The sequence below is a fragment of the Oreochromis aureus genome, linkage group 4 (assembly GCF_013358895.1).
Source record: "Oreochromis aureus strain Israel breed Guangdong linkage group 4, ZZ_aureus, whole genome shotgun sequence".
In the NCBI taxonomy this organism is placed as follows: domain Eukaryota; kingdom Metazoa; phylum Chordata; class Actinopteri; order Cichliformes; family Cichlidae; genus Oreochromis; species Oreochromis aureus.
In genome coordinates this window covers 32821906-32842413 of record NC_052945.1, presented here as the reverse complement: position 1 = coordinate 32842413, position 20508 = coordinate 32821906, and the positions used below count along the sequence as shown (strand labels likewise).

General features: G+C 41.2%; 1 protein-coding gene across 1 annotated transcript; it reads right to left on the bottom strand.

Moving 5' to 3' along the window:
• Positions 1–5604: 5604 nt before the first annotated feature.
• On the bottom strand, positions 5605–7235 carry hspb9 (heat shock protein, alpha-crystallin-related, 9). The gene is made up of 2 exons (XM_031739611.2): positions 6864–7235; positions 5605–6302 (listed from the first exon to the last, which is right to left on the bottom strand). Exons 1-2 carry the CDS (start codon positions 7082–7084, stop codon positions 5840–5842), a joined length of 684 nt encoding a protein of 227 aa, XP_031595471.1. The 5' UTR covers positions 7085–7235; the 3' UTR covers positions 5605–5839.
• Between the last annotated feature and the right edge of the window lie 13273 nt (positions 7236–20508).

The window sequence follows — 20508 nt, the reverse complement described above, 5'->3', positions numbered from 1 at the left end:
ATTGAAACTCCACGTGCCGCCATGACCACCCCGTTTCCCTGAACGTAAAAAGCTTCGCAATTTAACATCACAAAGGTCTTTAGATTCCACACACAGGAGATCGCGTAAATCTAATGAAATCCCTTGGAGGAGTTCGTCAAAGTATGAGGCCTGAAAAGAGGGAAAATGTCGCCAAATTTACACATTGATTTTAAAATGGCTGACTTCCTGTTGGATTTGGGATATTGCTCCAAGAGACTTTTTGTACATCTTGATATCTCCAATAAGCTTGCCAGGTTTCAAACTCATACATAAAACACAGAGCAGGGGCTGTTGTTTTGAAATTTTGTAGGGGGCGCTGTGGAGCCATTTTGCGCTGTTCAAGGAAAATGAACATATAAAAGAAATCCTCATCACATTAGAGGTGTGCGCCAAATTTCAAGACTTTTAAACTTTTCAAGCCCCTCAAAAGCCACTTCATCTTTCATGGTGAACTGCGCTGCCACCAGGGTGCGCCGTTCAGTTTATAGTCACAATTTTCTCACTGAAGCATCAAGAGGGACTGATGGTGATATTCACCGCTTTTGAGGTGGCCACGATGAACCTGTGAAAATCAGTACAACAAAATGAAAGACATGACATTTCCTGGTGCCACTAGGTGGCGCTCTACGTATTCCTGACAATGGGCATATCAATCTGTTCAGGGCGGGTCTGACATCATCCCTGTAAAATCTGGTACTGATCACATTGGATTTCATTGAGTTACACTAATTTGTTTCTTCATGGCGAGACCTCAATGTTCGCCATGCTGCTGGGGTCACACCCTTCAGCGAAAACTCACAGTTTTCTCTGGAACCCAAGACCAACTCCTTAAGGCTTTCCTGGACAAATTTGAGGCTGCAGATGTCACCCATTACAATACTGTACCCCAAAGTGTAAAACATGACATTTCCTGTTCCCACTAGGTGGCGCTGTCCCTGGTGTCAAATATGGCAGTTGAAATATGTTCAGGGTGGAGCCTTATCATATGTGTCCACTTTGGTCAAGGTCGGACAATGTATGACAGAACGAGAGGCAATAAGATTTTCATGGCGAGTCATTGAAATTCGCCGTGGCGCCACGGCCTCACAGTAACCCGAAAACTCAAAAGCTCCGCAATTTAACATGGCCCAGGTGTGTAGTTGACACTGACCAAATATGAAGCTTGTACGATGAAATTCCAATGAGGAGTTCGCAAAAGTTCGAGGCATGGAAATGGCAAAATTAGAGCCAAAATGTCACCTTCACTTCCAAATGGCGGACTTCCTGTTGGGTTTAGGACATGGCCATAATAGACTTTTATGTGCGTCTCCGAATGTTAGATATGTGTTCCGAGTTTTATACATGTAGGTCATACCCATCTCGGGGCTCGCGTTTCTCATTTTTCTAGGTGGCGCTACTGAGCCAATTTTCCCTGGACATGTCTCACGGACATTAAAATACGTAAATTTTCACCAGACCTGACGCGCGCCTGCAAAATTTCATGAGTTTTCGAGCATGTTTAGGCCCTCAAAAGGCCGATTCATTTGCCGAAATAATAATAATAATAATAATAATAATAATAATAATAATAATTAAAGCTGCAAGCAGCGATATGAGGGCCCTCGCACCCCGGCGTCGAGCCAAGCCCAACACCTAAAACCAGCGCTTCCGATCTGATGTCACATTGATGGAATTCATGCATTTAACCACCAGCTAAAATTTCATCTCATTCAACCATTATTATAGTCGTCCCACTAGGTGGCGCTCTAACCATTACTGACAAATGGCATAACAAACATTTCCGAGCTCGAGTCTCATCACGCCTGCGACCTTTGGGAGAGATTGGACATTGTGTTTTTGAGCGACAGCAGGTTACTGCTTTTGGCGAGGGATTGAAACTCCACGTGCCGCCATGACCACCCCGTTTCCCTGAACGTAAAAGCTTCGCAATTTAACATCACAAAGGTCTTTAGATTCCACACACAGGAGATCGCGTAAATCTAATGAAATCCCTTGGAGGAGTTCGTCAAAGTATGAGGCCTGAAAAGAGGGAAAATGTCGCCAAATTTACACATTGATTTTAAAATGGCTGACTTCCTGTTGGATTTGGGATATTGCTCCAAGAGACTTTTTGTACATCTTGATATCTCCAATAAGCTTGCCAGGTTTCAAACTCATACATAAAACACAGAGCAGGGGCTGTTGTTTTGAAATTTTGTAGGGGGCGCTGTGGAGCCATTTTGCGCTGTTCAAGGAAAATGAACATATAAAAAGAAATCCTCATCACATTAGAGGTGTGCACCAAATTTCAAGACTTTTTAAACTTTTCAAGCCCCTCAAAAGCCACTTCATCTTTCATGGTGAACTGCGCTGCCACCAGGGTGCGCCGTTCAGTTTATAGTCACAATTTTCTCACTGAAGCATCAAGAGGGACTGATGGTGATATTCACCGCTTTTGAGGTGGCCACGATGAACCTGTGAAAATCAGTACAACAAAATGAAAGACATGACATTTCCTGGTGCCACTAGGTGGCGCTCTACGTATTCCTGACAATGGGCATATCAATCTGTTCAGGGCGGGTCTGACATCATCCCTGTAAAATCTGGTACTGATCAGATTGGATTTCATTGAGTTACACTAATTTGTTTCTTCATGGCGAGACCTCAATGTTCGCCATGCTGCTGGGGTCACACCCTTCAGCGAAAACTCACAGTTTTCTCTGTAACCCAAGACCAACTCCTTAAGGCTTTCCTGGAGAAATTTGAGGCTGCAGATGTCACCCATTACAATACTGTACCCCAAAGTGTAAAACATGACATTTCCTGTTCCCACTAGGTGGCGCTGTCCCTGGTGTCAAATATGGCAGTTGAAATATGTTCAGGGGTGGAGCCTTATCATATGTGTCCACTTTGGTCAAGGTCGGACAATGTATGACAGAACGAGAGGCAATAAGATTTTCATGGCGAGTCATCGAAATTCGCCGTGGCGCCACGGCCTCACAGTAACCCGAAAACTCAAAAGCTCCGCAATTTAACATGGCCCAGGTGTGTAGTTGACACTGACCAAATATGAAGCTTGTACGATGAAATTCCAATGAGGAGTTCGCAAAAGTTCGAGGCATGGAAATGGCAAAATTAGAGCCAAAATGTCACCTTCACTTCCAAATGGCGGACTTCCTGTTGGGTTTAGGACATGGCCATAATAGACTTTTATGTGCGTCTCCGAAAGTTAGATATGTGTTCCGAGTTTTATACATGTAGGTCATACCCATCTCGGGGCTCGCGTTTCTCATTTTCTAGGTGGCGCTACTGAGCCAATTTTCCCTGGACATGTCTCACGGACATTAAAATACGTAAATTTTCACCAGACCTGACGCGCGTCTGCAAAATTTCATGAGTTTTCGAGCATGTTTAGGCCCTCAAAAGGCCGATTCATTTGCGAAATAATAATAATAATAATAATAATAATAATAATAATAATAATAATAATAATAATAATAATAATAATAATAAAAACAGAGCAGATACAATAGGGCCTTCGCACTTTTGTGCTCGGGCCCCAATAATAATAAGAAACAGAGCAGATACAATAGGGCCTTCGCACTTTTGTGCTCGGGCCCTAATAATAATAATAATAATAAGAAACAGAGCAGATACAATAGGGCCTTCGCACTTTTGTGCTCGGGCCCTAAATATGTACGAACAAAAAAGCAGATACCTGTTAATTTTACACAAAGGACGTTACAATTATCACATGATCTGCTCAGTTATTTCCTCCTGTGAATGTTATTGTCCTGTGCAATGAAATGTTTCACAGAACTTCCTAACTGCAAAAAATTAATAAACAAAAAAATAAACATCAAAATACAGATCAGAAAGACTTCTTAAACCAGTTTTATGTTATCTTGTGGGAGTGGGCTGCCCACTGGACCATATGGGTATGTCCATAGTAACCCCAAATGAGACCTAAGGGGGGATATTTGCTAGGTCTGCTGTCAGAGGTTAGTGGAAGAGACACAGTTATTTACGATGTGCTGTGCGGGTGGTGGAGAGCAGACCCAGAATGCAGGACTCCTCAGAAAAACATAAATTTAAAATGTAGCTTTACTAGCTAGCATCAGCAAGCTTTTAAATATGTTGGGTTGGTCTCTACAGCCTCTTTCTGCCAAGATTTGAACAGTTTTCCCCATTTTGTGACCTTATATATTACTCATGTATACTCCATTTTTACAGCATGGAGTATAACTACTTGATGCTCTTAAACTTTGTTTTATTATTGTGTTCATTTCCTGTTTTTATGCTTGTCTTATTTGTTCTGTAAAGTGTCCTTGAGTGTTTTAAATAAAATGTATTTCTATTTATTATTATTATATCAGAGTAAAAAGGCACCATTTGTGAATCGTCATTTGCAGCTCTTTTCACAGAATTCCATATGGTTTGGTAAAGGACATAGTAAATTCTGAATTCTGTTTTTCTGCCAAGTCCTATAAAGGCTTGATTTACTCCTCATAGTCATCCATCTGGTCACTTTTTCTGTCTCCTCAATGGACTTCTAAAGCTTTGCTAAGGTGACCATTGAGTTCTTGGTTATTTCTTCTATCAAGGTTAAACGTAGCTCTACAGACCACTAATATTTTTTATTTTACAATTATCAGGAGCGCCGTGCTTCAAGAAACACTTAAGGGTGTAGAAATAGATCTTAACCCTCGTCCTGATCTATTCCTCACTACAGATAATTGCAGAAGTCTTCAGGGAGTGCCTTGGACTTTGTGGATTGATTTTCATCCTGGCATGCAGTGCAATTGTTTGACTTTCCATACACAAGTGTGTGTCTTTGTTGACAATGTCAACAACTACAAGAATAATTAAACCAAAGAAGACTGAGCAGTTGACCAAATTTTAGAATAGCAGATCGAAGCATAAAGAAACTTTTCTTAAAGATTTCCTGATTTTTTTTTTTAATAAATTAGCAACATTTCTGATAAAATCTCATTGATTTGTGTGCTACAATTGTTAATAACAGTAATCTAATAATGTTATCTTCTTATTTTGGTTATGTTCGGTAGGGTCTTGGCTAAGATATGACCTTTTATGCAGTTTTTCTAAAGCCCAACTTAGTATCATAAAGTAAATTTAGCTACCTTATTTGCATTGGCAGCAGATCTTATAAAAAATCAAATTAAAGGTATTGTCATAGAAAAGAAAAAGTATGGTTAGGATTTGGTTGAACTAATCCCTCAGAAACTGCCAGTGTTTCTGTTCCCTTTCATTCTATTCTGTTCGCCTTTTCTAATAATGCCTTTATTTCTTCTCTTCTCTATCATGACACCCTCAGGGTAGGACTCATAAAATGTTAAACTGCTCCTTTTGTTTGTCACCAGCTCCAGCACGCCGGCAAATAACTTCGCCCCAGGAAACCAAATGTCACTTGAACCTTTTAAGGGTACTAATTCAGCCACCTTAGGGGAGTTAATGCCAGCTTGATTCTTCTTGTTCTCTTCCTCCATCTGTGTCTCTCTCCTGACTTCTTTTTACTCCTTCATTCTCCTCATGTGAGTAGGCTGTTGGCACCATCATGTGGTCACATGAGTCCTCAGCAAAAGCAAATTTTATATGAAATTATTTTCCATTTGACACTTTATTTCATTTTTACAGTTGATACAAATTGCACATTGTTATAAAATAAAAAGTTGTCTTTATCTAATAATTGTAAACATTACTCATCGTAGAGTCTTTTTGTTGTGGAAGGGTGTATATAAATACATTCATTAAAAATGTGCGTGTGTGTGCGTGTGCGTGTGTGTGTGTGTGTGTGTGTGTGTTGGGGGGCACATATGCACTAGTCTCTTTGCTCTTCCTCTGTGTTGTCCTTTTTGATGGGAAACTCCAGCGATGTCCTGAAACGAATGGGTACCTGGCGTTCCTCTCCAGCTGCCTCCTTAGCCACAGGGGCATGGATACGCAGCTGTCCGTTATCCATCAGGGAACAGGAGAGGCCGGACAGATCCAGGTGAGGAGGCAGGTCGATCTTCTGGGCGAACCCTGCCTGAGAAGATGCAGAGGAGCAGAAGGAGGCACAGGAGGATGAGGAGGAGCAGGACTGGCTCTCTTCTGCTCCGGCCTCCTTCATGGCAACGACCGCCAGACGCCGGCCTTCCAGCTTGACAGTGATGTCACTGGGGGCATAACCGCGAGCATCTAGTGTCACCAGGAGGTCACCGTTGTTTTCATTAGCTGGCTGTACTTCCTTGTGGGTCTCTGTAGTGGAAAGCTCTCTCTGCTGCTCTTCATCATCACTCAGCCTGAAAGTGAATCAGTATTAGAAATCATTTCTCCATCATTGCTCCTGACCCACAAAGGCTGTTAACCTCTTAATAGTTGTGTTTGGGGTAGGGTTTGGGTTCTGTTAACACTTGCCTTATTTATTATTATTATCATCATCATCATCATCATCATCATCATCATCATCATCATGTCTTTGTTTTTCTTTTTTCTTTTAACAGAAATTTCCATTTTTTTTGAACACATAAAATGTTTGAATGTCTAAACTGATCATTGACAATCCAACTAAGCTTAAGCCTAGGATAGGAGTAGATCTTAGGTAGCATTCTACCCTTTTAATAGATTCTTTACCTGTTTAGAAAAGTCAAATAAAATATATTTTAGTAGAAAATCTGATGCTAAAAACATGAGACTTCATTACCACTTCAAGCATTTTAGCATTTAGCATGTGGCTAAAACAAACCATAACTCTAGGCAGATCAGTGGTGATCTTATGGATGCTAAGTTAAAATCAAATCTGTAGGTTTGAACAAACACCAAATCAGGTATATCCTCTAGTAAAATTGGGCTACTGCACATACCGCTTCAGTGTGTTAGACATTAGGGGCATCTGGCTGAAGTTGAGCAGCTGGGGCCCATCATAGAGCTGGCTCAGGAGGCTGTTGGCTATTTTGGCTCTCCGGTTGAAGAAGTCTCGCTGGAGAGAAGACAGGGCTTCAATATTGAGCGGCCACAGCAGCTGCTCATGACTGAAGAAAGGGTCATCGCCAAACAAGCTGGTCAAGGCTGCGTGCTGGGACATGATGTCAATGTTGTTCTGATTGCAGGTTCCTGCCTCTGACTTGATCTTCAGGGTCCAGTGAGAACTGAAAGTTTCCTCAGTTTTTCTGTATTGACTCTTCTCTTAGTTTGGGAATCTACACGGCAGTCCTTTATATACCCCAGCTGCTCTGTCCCGGCCCTCCCACCGTGCTATTTAAGCTCTATGAGCTCAGTGCTGCTTGCTAACATGTGCCAGTGAAGTCAGGAATGCTCTGTCATTAATCAAAAAGCTAAAGACAACACATGGTCATAGCCTGTTTGGGTTTGTATGCACAAGGCCATGATACTGCTGGGGAAAATATGCTGATTTGTCATTCCTCATAAGTGACCCAGACTGAGACTTTGAAAGTGTGCTGTCTCTCTGAGAGTATGTGGGCTGAAGTAAATAATGACACCACACTTTTTAAAAGACTTTATTCAACTCTATGTTGAAAGCAAACACAAAATTCTAATATTTCTTTTTTACTATGACCAAAATAAATTTCTGCCTAGTAACTAAATTAACTTAAAGTTACTATTTTCTAAAAGCACTACAGTGTGCTGAATTTAACACTTGTTAAGGACTTCAGAGTAAACTGAATAGCATGTGTCATCAGCTGCGTTTAACTGACTTAGCTTGTAAATTACAGTTACTCTTAGATAAAAAAGTATATTTATTTGTAGAATAACTCCACAGTCTGTCAAGGCTCAATGGCCCGAGAATAGGGATTGGGCTCAAGCGCAGAACCAAAACCGGAAGCTGAACGACTTTTAACAGAGTTTTATTTTACAGGAGTCTTAAACAGAGAGGACTGAACAAAAGCTAAATGTAACAGTGAGCAATGACAAGGCTTTGTGAGAAGGGCCTGAGCACAAGCTTAATCTGGTCACAGAAATAGCAGGGACAGGAACAGGGCAATGAAAGCTATGGCGAACAGGAACAATGGTTGCAGGTGGAGATTAGCTGGAGGAGGAGGTGAACTGGATCGGGTGAGTACAGAGTGCGATGTGGGTGCGCAGGGAGGCAGGCAGGTATGGATGGCGGTTTGCGTGAGTGAGCTTTACCAGCAGCAGTAGACCAGAATCCTGATGCGTGATTATGGGGAGAGTTGGCAAGATGTATCCAGGCACCGACTAGAGAACAGGAAAAGATAGTTAGGCAAAACATGCTGAGGAACACAAGACAAACATGAGAGGCAGTGAACTGATATGGTAGGCAGACAATCTGGCCAAGGTTTATTGTGAGCGTTGGTCATAAATACTGCTGGAGGAATTGCTAACAGGTGAGGAGCAGGGAGATGCGAGGAAGGCTCCACCCAGGTGAGGAGTGTTAGGATGCCTGGGTCGACCCAGAGGTTTTGAGTTTATTATATTATTTATCATTTCTAGTCTTTAGTTTCTTTCTTAGAGTTCCGTCTTATGGTTTATGTCTCTGTGTTCTATAGTTGCTCTGTCTCCCCTGTCGGCTGTATCCTCTTGTTAAGTTCGCGTCTCTGTGTTATGTTTCCTGTTTTACTTTGAAAGTCTGTGTTTCATGTTAGTGTATCTGGTTTTGCTTTCCTTGTCTCGTTAGTCCTGATTTGCCCCAGCTGTGTTTCCCTCCTGTTGCCCATTCCCTGATTGCTCCCTCTATGTATTTAAGCCCTGTGTTTCAGTTTGTCATGGTCGCGATTTTCTGTTAGGTGTAGGCTGTGTGCAGACAGGAATCGTGGACCCAAAAGTGCAGACACTCGGAGGCATAAAGTAAACTAAAAAAAAAAAAAAAAAAAACAGCTTTAATGCTGAACTAAAAAGGTACTAGAACTAAGACTTCAAACATAAACTCAGACAAGCAGACAAAACACACAGCATAATAAACGGTAGATCGCGACAATGACAAACTGAAACACAGGGCTTAAATACATAGAGGGAGCAATCAGGGAATGGGCAACAGGAGGGAAACACAGCTGGGGCAAATCAGGACTGACGAGACAAGGAAAGCAAAACCAGATACACTAACATGAAACACGGACTTTCAAAGTAAAACAGGAAACATAACACAGAGACGCGAACTTAACAAGAGGATACAGCCGACAGGGGAGACAGAGCAACTATAGAACACAGAGACATAAACCATAAGACGGAACTCTAAGAAAGAAACTAAAGACTAGAAATGATAAATAATATAATAAACTCAAAACCTCTGGGTCGACCCAGGCATCCTAACAAGGAGAACCGATGCTGTGGAAAATTACTCAGACTCACCCAGATCATAACACAGTCACACATTCAAACAATTAATGTTTGACTGTAGCCGATGACACAAACAAAGACCTTCACGTGGCTTGGCTGGCAGAGGTGATCAGTGAACAGACACCATAGGAACCTTTTTTTGGATTCATGTATTGTGGCTGACAGAAACTATTCCAGCATAAACATTTTCTAAATTGTTCCTGAATATCAAAAAAGCAAAACTTTAACTCCATTCTCTGTACCCAATGTTCACCTAAATCTAAAGCTGTGTTGACAACAAAAGTTCGTTATGGATAAGAAGTATTGTGTAAGCTAGGTCTGTGAAGCTGTGGGATTTGGTTTCTCAACTGCAAAACATAACACCCACCAGTTAGAGTAATCCTCTGTCCACGGTCACAGCAGACTGAGGCAGCCTTGTTACATTTTGTTTAAGAGAGTTCTCACCTTCCACATAGATTTATTCTTCTCCCACCTAGAGATCATTTGTTACTTCGATGGACTGCCTAATCTTGAAGAATTTGTCTTGATTGATCAAACTGACCATAACTAGAATGCGGACTTGAGGTTATCTGAACATATCCTGAAGAGTATTTTCATCTCCAGAATATTTTCAGTTTTAATGCCAACTTTTAATGAGCTGTTTCAGTGGTTGTCCTGTTTTCTTATTTCATGCTGAAAAAACAATTTTAATCCTTCCAACCCAATTTCATTGTGGTTGAAATTGAACTGATAAAGAAATGAAAGATTTTTAGTGATATATATTTTGGTAATATGGTTCTCTCCTGATCACTAAAGAAAGGTTTGTGGGACATGGAAGTGAAACTGCATGTCTGCTTCACAGCACAGCCACTGTGAAAAGTGGTTAAACCTGGCAACACAGTAAGAGCTTAAAGCTTTTAGCTTTTTGGCATTAAAATGTTCTCTAAATAAGGAGAGGTCACATTTCCCACAGTGTCACTTCTCATGTGGGTGATGCACTTTACAGGAAGGTTAATTACCACTGTAATGACTTAAACAAACAAAACCAAAACATGCCAAACAAGTCATGCAAAGTATATCTATACATACTTTTCCTATGAAATAGTCTTGCTGAAATATTTTAGCAAAAATGTAAATATTTAAAAATCTGCAATATTCTTGTAGCAGTCTGTGGACTTCTGTGCACAGAAGGCCCACCCACCTGCTGTTTGGGAGAAGTAGCTCATCAGAAGAAAGCTGGTTTAACAGGACAGGAGCTAAAGTGGTTTGTTTCAGAATGAAGGGCTGCACCCAGTCCCAGTATGACTCAAAAGAGGTTTAGCCTAATGTTTCCCTTTTAACACATTATACAATCTCTTCTTTTTAGTTTAAAATAAATTCCTTTAATATAAGTAATAGAATATTAAATAACATAGAATCAGTCTGATGTGTGCTCCGCCAGCTGAGCTGACCGAGCTTTAATCACCTCGTTTGCTGTCCTGCTAGTTTTCTTCTTCTTCTTCCTCTCTGGGAAAATAGCAGCTTGTTAGCAATTTCTCATTTCCTCTTTATTTACTGTAAATAAAAAATGAAGGTCATGATTTACTTAATTAATACCATGTAAAATAATGAGAAAAAATCCTGTTATTTTTATTTTGTACATAGTCAGTCTAATATAAGATCACATGTTTTTATTTGCTTCTTCATTTGATCTTTATGAATCTTTGACGATTTTTTAGGAGTTTATAGTGTTCATCTCATTTTACAACACATGGTGAAGAAGAACCCTACACTCTGTGCTCAGTGCTCTTTTAAATTGAATAGGGATAAGAAGACGTGAACAATTTACTGTGACAAAAGAATGATTAGTATGATCCTGGTCAGGTTGCAGGGTTCAACGCAGAGAGACAGATAACCATTCACATACACACCTATGGGTAATTTAGAATCACCAGTTAACCTAATCTCACTAACTGCGTGTCTTTGGACTGTGGGAGGAAGCTAGAGTACCCACGTAGATACAAGGAGAACATGCAAACTCCAGATAGATGGTGGAATTGAACCCAGGACCTACTTGCTGTGAGGCAACAGTGACAGTCACCGCACCATCGTGCTGCAACTGGAATGCTAAATCATCTAAACACAGACAGATGGCCTGCATGCAGCCAAATTCTATTCAATGATTTATCAGTAGAATTCAGTTGCAAAAGGAAGCCACAAATCTTCTAGTACAAAAATGTAAACTCCTTTTAGCAGCGTTCAACTTCTTTCTATTAGATACAAAATGAAACTTGACTGGAATGAAAAGGCCAGTATTAACTAGTGAGGAAATAAATGATCACTAAAGCAAATAAAACATTATCTTATTGAGTTAAGTTGTTTTACTTGACAAAGGTTGGATCAGGTTTAAGCCAAAAAGGCTTCTCTTTAATTAAAGCATTTATGTGCTCAAAATCTGTAACTTCTTTAAATAATGCAAGTAAATGTCAAAAAACTAAAACTGCACAAATGTGTTTTGCGCAACATTTTGCTTCCATTACTAAGAAGTGACTAATGGAAATAGTGCTCTTTATTTGGTAAGCTCCACAAATAGCTGAAGCAGTAAGCTGAAAAGTTATGACTTGTTGACTCCATATAACTGATTTAAATTATGGCAAATTCATCACATTTTACTAAATTAAGTACCACAGCAGCATGCAAGAAAAAAAGAGGCAATAACAAGCTCAGATTTAAGCCCCTAGAGATTTTTATTTTGACTGTTTTCTTGACATCTCTCTAAATGTAGGTAAAGACAGCAAACGTCATGCTCCAAAATGTTGTTTTTTTTGTTTTTTTTGGGGGGTTTTTTTGTCTGTCCCATTTGGTTCTTTAGCCGTCAGAATTGTTGTCTGAAGACCAACAAGGATACCAAATGGATTTATTTTGCCAAATGGATCATCATGGCATTGCCGTATTGGTCCATTTGATCAAACTTTGTTGTTATTATTTACTTTATTTTCAGTTGTTACAGATGGGACAGACATGACTGGGGGATAGGAAAGGGAGAAAGAAAGAGAGGAAGGAAAAAGAAAAACAGAAGGAAAAGGGACAGTGAGAAAGGGCACTTACAAAGACAAAGAGAAAAAAAATCTCCTGGATCACCTGTTGAGAGAAAAAGGAGAGAAAACAAGCAAAAAAACCAAAAAACAAAGAAAAACATACTAAACACAACACCATCACGTTAATCTAGCTAAGTGTGAACAGCAGTAAATACTAAATATTGAATGTTGTTGTGCAGCACGCAGGACAGACAGTGCACAATGTGCTTTGAAGTAGCAGCTAAGAAAGGTGTAGTTTATGTCTCACGAACAGTGAACACCCATGTGCACACCTGTGTGGATCAGCGCTTGTATACAAAAGGTTTCCCATGTAACGGTCTGCTAGAGGGTGTGGAGGGCCATAGCCCCGTCCCCAGGGCATGAAGCAGGCATGGAGGAGATCCAGGCTCCAGACATCCAGAGGCCCCAGAGTGCGAGAGCCCAAGGAGTACCACCGGAGGGGCATCCGTGCCACCCTCCTGGGAAGGGCTGAGGAGATCCCCAGACGAGGGGTCACCCAGTAGCCATGGAGCAGAAGCCAGAGGGGGCTGCACCGGCGTGCCCGCCGGCTCTGCCGGCAGCCAGCTGTGCCAGAGTGAATCGAGTTGCAGGCCCCGAGGCCGGAGGCCCGAGGGCCCCCTTTGCCCCGGAAGAGGCCTGACCGAGCGACAGGCATCGGGCCCCGCCAAGTAGCCACCGGGAGTGAGCTGGTGCATACCTGAGCGCCCAGCCCCGGACACCAAGAACCACCAATGCACCAACCCCTGAGGGCATCAGTTACCGGCAGGGAGTGTGATGAGGGGAGATAGGCCTCCACACTTTGGAGGGCCTGGGAGTACCCAGGGAGGTGGAGTCTAAGACCCGACCTGACATATAGACACAGACAAACAGGCACACACAGACACAAACATGCTTTCCCACCGTCATGCACACATATACAAACACTCAGCACTCACTCAACGTAGGGATAGACATACATGGACATGTACACACAATCATACTCCCCAAACATACTCTATGCCCTGGGTCCAGGTACCCTCGCCCCCAGAGGGGGAAACGGCACCCAGACCCAAGAGATGTGACCCTTTCCCCCGGGGTGGAGGCAAGCAGACCGCCCCAGGCTCCGCAGCAGAAGGGAGGCCAATCGGACAGCCAACACCTCCTCCCAGTCCCCGCCCGATGGCTAGTAGAGAACGGGGTGTGTGAAGACCCCATACCTCCCTCCTCCCACTCATGTGTAGTGTTGCTGCGTGTTGTTCTAAAGTGCATTTAAAACAAGGGAGGGCATGGTGCTGCTGCCAGAGAGCAGCAGGTGTTAGCACGGCCCTCCCGAGAACCCTCAATGTCTACATAGATTTAAAATTGACAGGTGGGCACCGCGCCAGAGGTAGGGTTGAAAACACAGACCGTCCACTGGACGCCGTTAACGTGGTCACCCTCAAGGCCCTATATGTATATGTGTGTGTTATGAGAGTGTGAATAATATGGATGTCTAAGTTGTGGAATAAAATTGAGGCACAGGTGGCCAGAAGGGGGGGGAATGCCTCCCCTGCACCCTGGTGACACACCCGCACCCCAAGGCCCTACCTGTGTGGGTGGGTGTGGTGGAGCGGGAAGAGGAGGCAGCCAGGGATGGGAGGAAAAGAAGGAGGGGCAAGATGCCCCTCCTTAGGGCCAGCTCCCCCGCTGACCCCAGTAGGCACCCCCGTCCTCTGGTACCCACCAAGGCAATGGAGCCCATGCCCATCCAGACTGGGGCCTACGGCAGCAGCACCACCAAGCTTATTCTCCACCTCTCCTATGTCTCTCCCCCACCTGCAGAGTGGACTTCTGCAAGGATGGAACAACCTCCTGCCAGTTGAAGAGCCCCCAGTTAGGCCGATGCACCAGAGGCCCCTGCGCCAGGGCTGAGCCCTGTGCACCCATCCGCCCACAACCTCGGTGACACACCGACGAGGACCGAAGCCCCAAGACCCAGCCAGAGCCCCATCACGGAGACGGCACCCCCGATCCCCAAGCCCCCACGCCTGCCCCGGATCCACTCAGGGCAGCCAGGCTACCAGGCCAGTAACCTCGTCCGCCAGTACAGACCATCCCCAGCCCCGCTGCATGCAGCCACGAGGAGAACACCCTCTAAGAGCGACCAGAGCCACTAACCAGGTTATGACCACAACCCCGGGTTGAGCCCTCCAGGATAACGTCTCTAGGGGTTCTCCTGGCGCCCTAAGCCCATCCCAACCTCCACATCAACCACAATAGCGAAGGCAGGACCAAACCATGACCCCCACCCCCACTAGGTGATGAAGCCGATCAAAGGAGCCCAAAGGGATTGATCAAATGTGGTGGCAGAGGCTGTATCAAGACTAATGTGATCTATTAGATGGTTTTATATTGATTAGAATTAAGATTCTTTTTATTTTTCCAGTTAAGGAGGACCATTTTCTTGGCAATGCATAGGGCTGTAAAAACAATGTGGGCTGTGTTTATTTCTGCAGTGACCTCATCCAAGTTGCTCAGCAAGCACACTAAAGGGAGGCTGGAATGTTACATTTCAGACACTTTGATAAGTCTTCACATATCTCACGCCAAAACTTCTGCACTGGTGGACAGAACCACAGAGCGTGGATGTAATTGTCTGGTGTATTGCCTTGACAGTGTGAGCAGTTGTTGGAAGATGTAAAGCCCATCTTGAACATCCGATGACCAGTATAGTGCACTCTATGTAGTAATTTGTATTGTATTAATTGCAGACTGGGATTTTAATCAATTTAAAGGTTTTTAAGCATACCTGAGACCAGAAGTTTTGGTCTAAGCTTACTGATAAATCTGCTTCCCACTTTGCAATAGGAAGGATATTGATTCATCTATTTTAGAAAGTGTTCTGTATATTTTAGATAATAATTTGGGGATTTAAGAGTAAGAAAGTGTACCGCAGTTGGTGGTGTTTGTAATTCAGCTTGACTGAGGTAAAATTTCTTTTTACTATGGATTTAATTTGTTGATATTCTAAAATCTTTTCTTGTTGATCTCATATTGTGTAACTAGTCTGTCAAATGGAATAAATTCTGTTCCCTCTAATATATGTTCTAAGTATTTAATTCCTTTACAACTCCATTCTGGAAAATTAATCATATTATTGTGTCAGGGTTATTCCAGATAGGTGTACGTTTGCATGGGATTAATGAAGACTCTGTCATTTTTAGAAACTCCCACCATGCTGTCAGAGAAGAGCTGATGTTGATGCTTTTAAAGCATTCATGTCTTTTGATGTTTGAGCTGATAAATAGTAGGTCTGAAATTTCTAGATTATTACATAGTGCCTGTTCTACATCTAGCCAGGGCTCATCTAAGAAGGTGTGTTTAAACCATCTAGAGATGAACTGAAGCCTGTTGGCTAAAAAATAGTGATTAAAGTTTGGCAGATCTAGTCCTCCTTTATCCTTGGTCCTTTGTAATGTTTTTAAGCTGATACGTGGGGGTTTGTCTTTCCAAAGGAATTTAGAAATACATGAGTCTAGAGATCTGAACCAATCTTGTGATGGCTTATTTGGGATCATTGAAAACAAATAGTTTATTTTTGGCAAGACCATCATTTTTATAGCGGCGACCCTTCCCATGAGTGATATGGGTAAAGATTTCCATCTAGCCAGATCGCTTTCTACTGTCTTTAAAAGCAGGATGTGGTTTAATTTAGTTAATTCTGAAAGCTTAGGAGAGACATTAATACCTATAATATATTTCCAGATTGCAGTGGTGTAGGAGAAGAATTATGGAAGGAGCAATTAATCGGAAGAACTGTAGATTTTGACCAGTTAATTGAATAATCTGAGACTCTTGAGAAAGAATTTATCAATGCAATCACCCCAGAGATATTGGTTTGTGAGTTTTGGAGAAAAAGTAACACATCATCCGCATAAAGGCTGATTTTATGTTCTACATTCTTACATTTTATGCCCTTAATTGTTGTAGCCTGTCTAATTGCTGCTGCTAGTGGCTCAATAAAAATTGCAAACAGTGAAGGGGAGAGTGGGCATTCCTGCCTGGTGCCCCTCAGGAGACAGAAGCTGGAAGATGTTTGGTCATTTGTTCTGACACAAGCTGTTGGGGAATTATATAATATTTTTAACCTATTAAATCTATTCTTTTTTTTTTTTTACAGGTGGCTGGTGCATAAATAAACTCTAAAATACAAAAAATATGCAAATATGCATGCAAACAAGTAGTATGAAAATGCATATAAACGCTTTAATTTTAAGATATGTTATAACACACTGAAAGACACTGTTAATAATATTTCATAATTTCAGATGAACATGTTACATTATTAGGTAAAGTCTGAACATTGATTCATTAGAGTTAGTCACGAAGCTCATGTGTGACAAGGGATCAGTAATGCATTATTTTGTGCCTACAGACAGTAGATGAAGTCTTAGTTGCATGTTAATATAAAAGTAATGCTTACTGCATCTCAATGCACCTTCAATGTGAAGTCAGTGTTTAAATGTTTAACAATATCGTTTAATAAAGCTTCATCCCCTCGACTGTGGGTGGAAGCTGGAGTACCCAGAGAGAGATATTTAATAATAATAGTATAGTGGTAGAATAGTTACATTTATTTTTTGCATATTTCCACAACCCTCTATTCATAATAACATACTGTGTGTGCTGCCGTTGTATATAGTGTATTATCTTATTTATTTTGTATTTGTTTGTGTCTGTGAAGGTTCTCAGTCATCCAGGTCATCGTAGTCAAAGGAGTTTGCAAAGAAAAGCGTCTGGACTTTTCTTTGCCAGAAACAAGAAACACCAGAAACAAGCTTGAATTTCAAGCAACTTAAAGATGTATTTGTTTGTATTTCTTTGTTTATTTTTCTTCTGCTATCTGTCCCTGAGCTGAGGTAACGCACAAATTTACCCGCCGTGGGATCAATAAAGTCTTATCTTATCTTAACCCATACAAGCACACCATGCAGAGTCCACACACAAAGACCGCAGCCTGCTGGTGGATTCAAACCTTCCTGATATGAGACAGCAGTGCTAATCAATGTACCAGTGTGCTGCCATTTTAAACTGTTATAGTTTAATATATTGAATCCTATTTTTTTTAAATCATCTTTCTCTGTAGTAACTGGTGGGTAAAGTTTGACTACTTTTCAGTAGATCCAGCGTAACTGTTTCCTTTATGCTATGCTAAGCTAACTAGCATATACTACATGAGTATCTTGGAATTTTTCTTCCTAAATATCTTTTATGTGTCAGGCTGTATGCTCTGTGTACATTTTCATTTATCAGACATTAAATGACAACCAACAAGTGACCTCAGCAGTTGCTCAGAGCTGAGCTTGTATTATAAACAGAGTCTGTCTTGTCTCAGGTTACAGGGCCTCATCACTGAGGATGAGCTCAGAGTCCTAACATTTCCACACTGTGTGTATGTGAGCGCTGCTTGTGAACATTACAAGGAGCCTGTGTCATATGTATTCGTGGTATCAGACTGTCAGATCATTGGTTCAAACCAGAAACAAGCTTGAACGTGATTGGTTGGTACTCTTGGTACAGTCTGCTGATACAAAATGCCAACTGATTATCTTGATGTCTGTAATGGCTGTGAAAGGTTTTTATGGAGTTTAGTATTTTGTCATTAAAAAAAAAGTTATTTAAATTCAGCTCTCTGGTAACTTTAGCCGTTATGCCTTGGATGTGTTGGATTGGAATGCCTGTTTATAGTGAAGCCAAAAGATCTGTTCACAAGAACAAAGATATACAGACGAACACATATGGAATAATGTTCAAGTCAGCTTTGAATCATCGGGGCTGCTGCATAGATAAAGAAGTGTGTCAGTAAACCAAACGATGCCAATGCCTTAAATAGAAGCTGAGACTCTAGATAGCTGCTGTATCTGCATCTCGAAATGACTAAGATATTATTACACTACCCAGCTCAGCCTGGTTATTATTCATGGCTCTACAAGACCAGTCAAGGTTATATTTATGTGAGTGTGTGCAGTAACATCCTAATAAAACAAAATATTTTTTAAGAAATTTATTCAAAGTATTTGCAGGGTGTTTATAACTTTACCAAAATAAAGTTTGCCTTGGAAAAGTATTTGAGTATCATGCACAGAGTATAATGTAATGTTGACATGTACAGTAGCATGCAACATAAAAAGTTTTTTAGATATAATACAAGAAAATATAATCATATATGAAGATAAAAACAAAAAGCATTGAAAAACAATTCAGACTCAGACTTGTAACATTTTAAAATAGAGCCAACCCAGATTCATGTCCAAGATCAAATATAAAATACAGTATGAATCAATAAAATGAAAAAAAAAAATGCAAAGGTTCAAAGAAAAGGTTGTTTAAAAGAATGTTTCCATCCATTACGGATGCACTCTTTGTAAGATTATCAAGGGGGGAAAAAAAGTCAAACAGTGTTTTGAAGTTAAATTGTTCAGTGGTGTTTGAAAAGTTTGTCAAAGAAAATGTTTAACTTGTTGAAATTCTGATGATGTTTTAAAGTTAGAGGAAAGGATAACCTTAGAACGGTTGACATCACCCATTGGTTTTAGTCCCACTGTGAAACTTCAGGATGAGCAATTTTGCCAATTTTCTCCTGATATTTTGAAACTAGGCATCATGAACAAGGAGCAGATCTGACGACAACCTCAGGACACAAAGCCCCATTTTAAGTATACACTTCCATAAACAGGACATTGTTTTGTAATCATTAGAGCCACCCCGCACACCCTTCACATTTACCTTTGACATGCAGCCTGCAGAGATCCAGAAGGGGAACCTTTAAATAAGAACCAATATCAAACTCACAGATCAGGATATTGTGAAGTCAGGTGACCACGAAAGGCATTAGGCCGAAGAGGATTCCTTTAACTTGAAGGTATGCCACAAGGAATCGAAAATAACTGTAATTTTAAAGTACTTAATGTACTTCAGTTTTGACCACATAATACAAGATAATTGCTAAATGACTTCATTATATCAGGTAAATATTGTATTATGTTACAAAGAATGGTATATTGAGGAAATAGAACCCATACGACACTGGTGAAAATTTATCGGCCTGCAGTTTTTTTCAGTGTGGCTGTATTTTGGATGTTTATGCAATTCGGGTCATTTTGAATGTTAATAAACTGGTGATAGAGGGGATACATTCTCAAAGATGTCTTCTGCATCACTAGTTTTCTCTTCATCATCATCTTCCCTGTGATTGTCTACAAACATACAGGCCTCTTTTGGGCATCTGTAATAGTCACCGGGATCTGTTTCCTTAAAATCACGGTCGTCATCGTTCACTGGCTCCTCATAGTCATCACTCCAGTCTCCATCCACTCCTGCAGCTTCACCTTTTATTTTTTGATGTAGATCAACATTCACATAGACGTCCTCATCGCCTTCATTGTCTCCCCACGTGTAATCATTCCCAACTTGGACAACCACTGAAACACACGTAAAGGAAAACAATGTGAATATGTCGTCAAACTTGTAATCATTTAAAATTGTGTCTCTTGGTGAGTACACACTTTGAGTTTGGATGAGAGCTGCAGGCTGCTTGTGTTGTTGTCTTCTTCTGAGGATCAGCCACACCGCTAAGAGCAGCAGCAGGAGCAGCAGCAGGATTACAACAGATACAGAGGACACCAGCGGCATCAAAGACACTAGGAGGACAGCATTTGTCTATTAGAACACATTCTGTCCCACTGAAATGAACTGCTTCTCATTTAGGTTGTCAATGCAGAGGGATGTCAAACCCATTTTACAGCGGGGGCCAAATACAGCACACACTTATCTTAAGTGGGTCGAAACAATGAAACTCTGTCAGTGTACAAAAGTTATAGGACATTTAATACCTGCAATATTTCAATATAATAAAAGGAAAAGCAAGTTCAACAATATGTCTCAGTTTTTCTGTAGTATACGATGACAAAACACAAACTTTTAATTAATTGCTTATCTGTTACTTAATTACTTTGTAATGAATGACTGTGGATGAGATCTTTATCAGTTGAACAAGCTGCAAATGCCAGATTGGAGTCTTTCCCAGGTCGATTTGTTTGACACCTCTGGTCCAGAGCATGTATGAGCAAATACAAATATATCCTAGCAAAGGATTGCTTTGCTAGGATATATTTTCAGT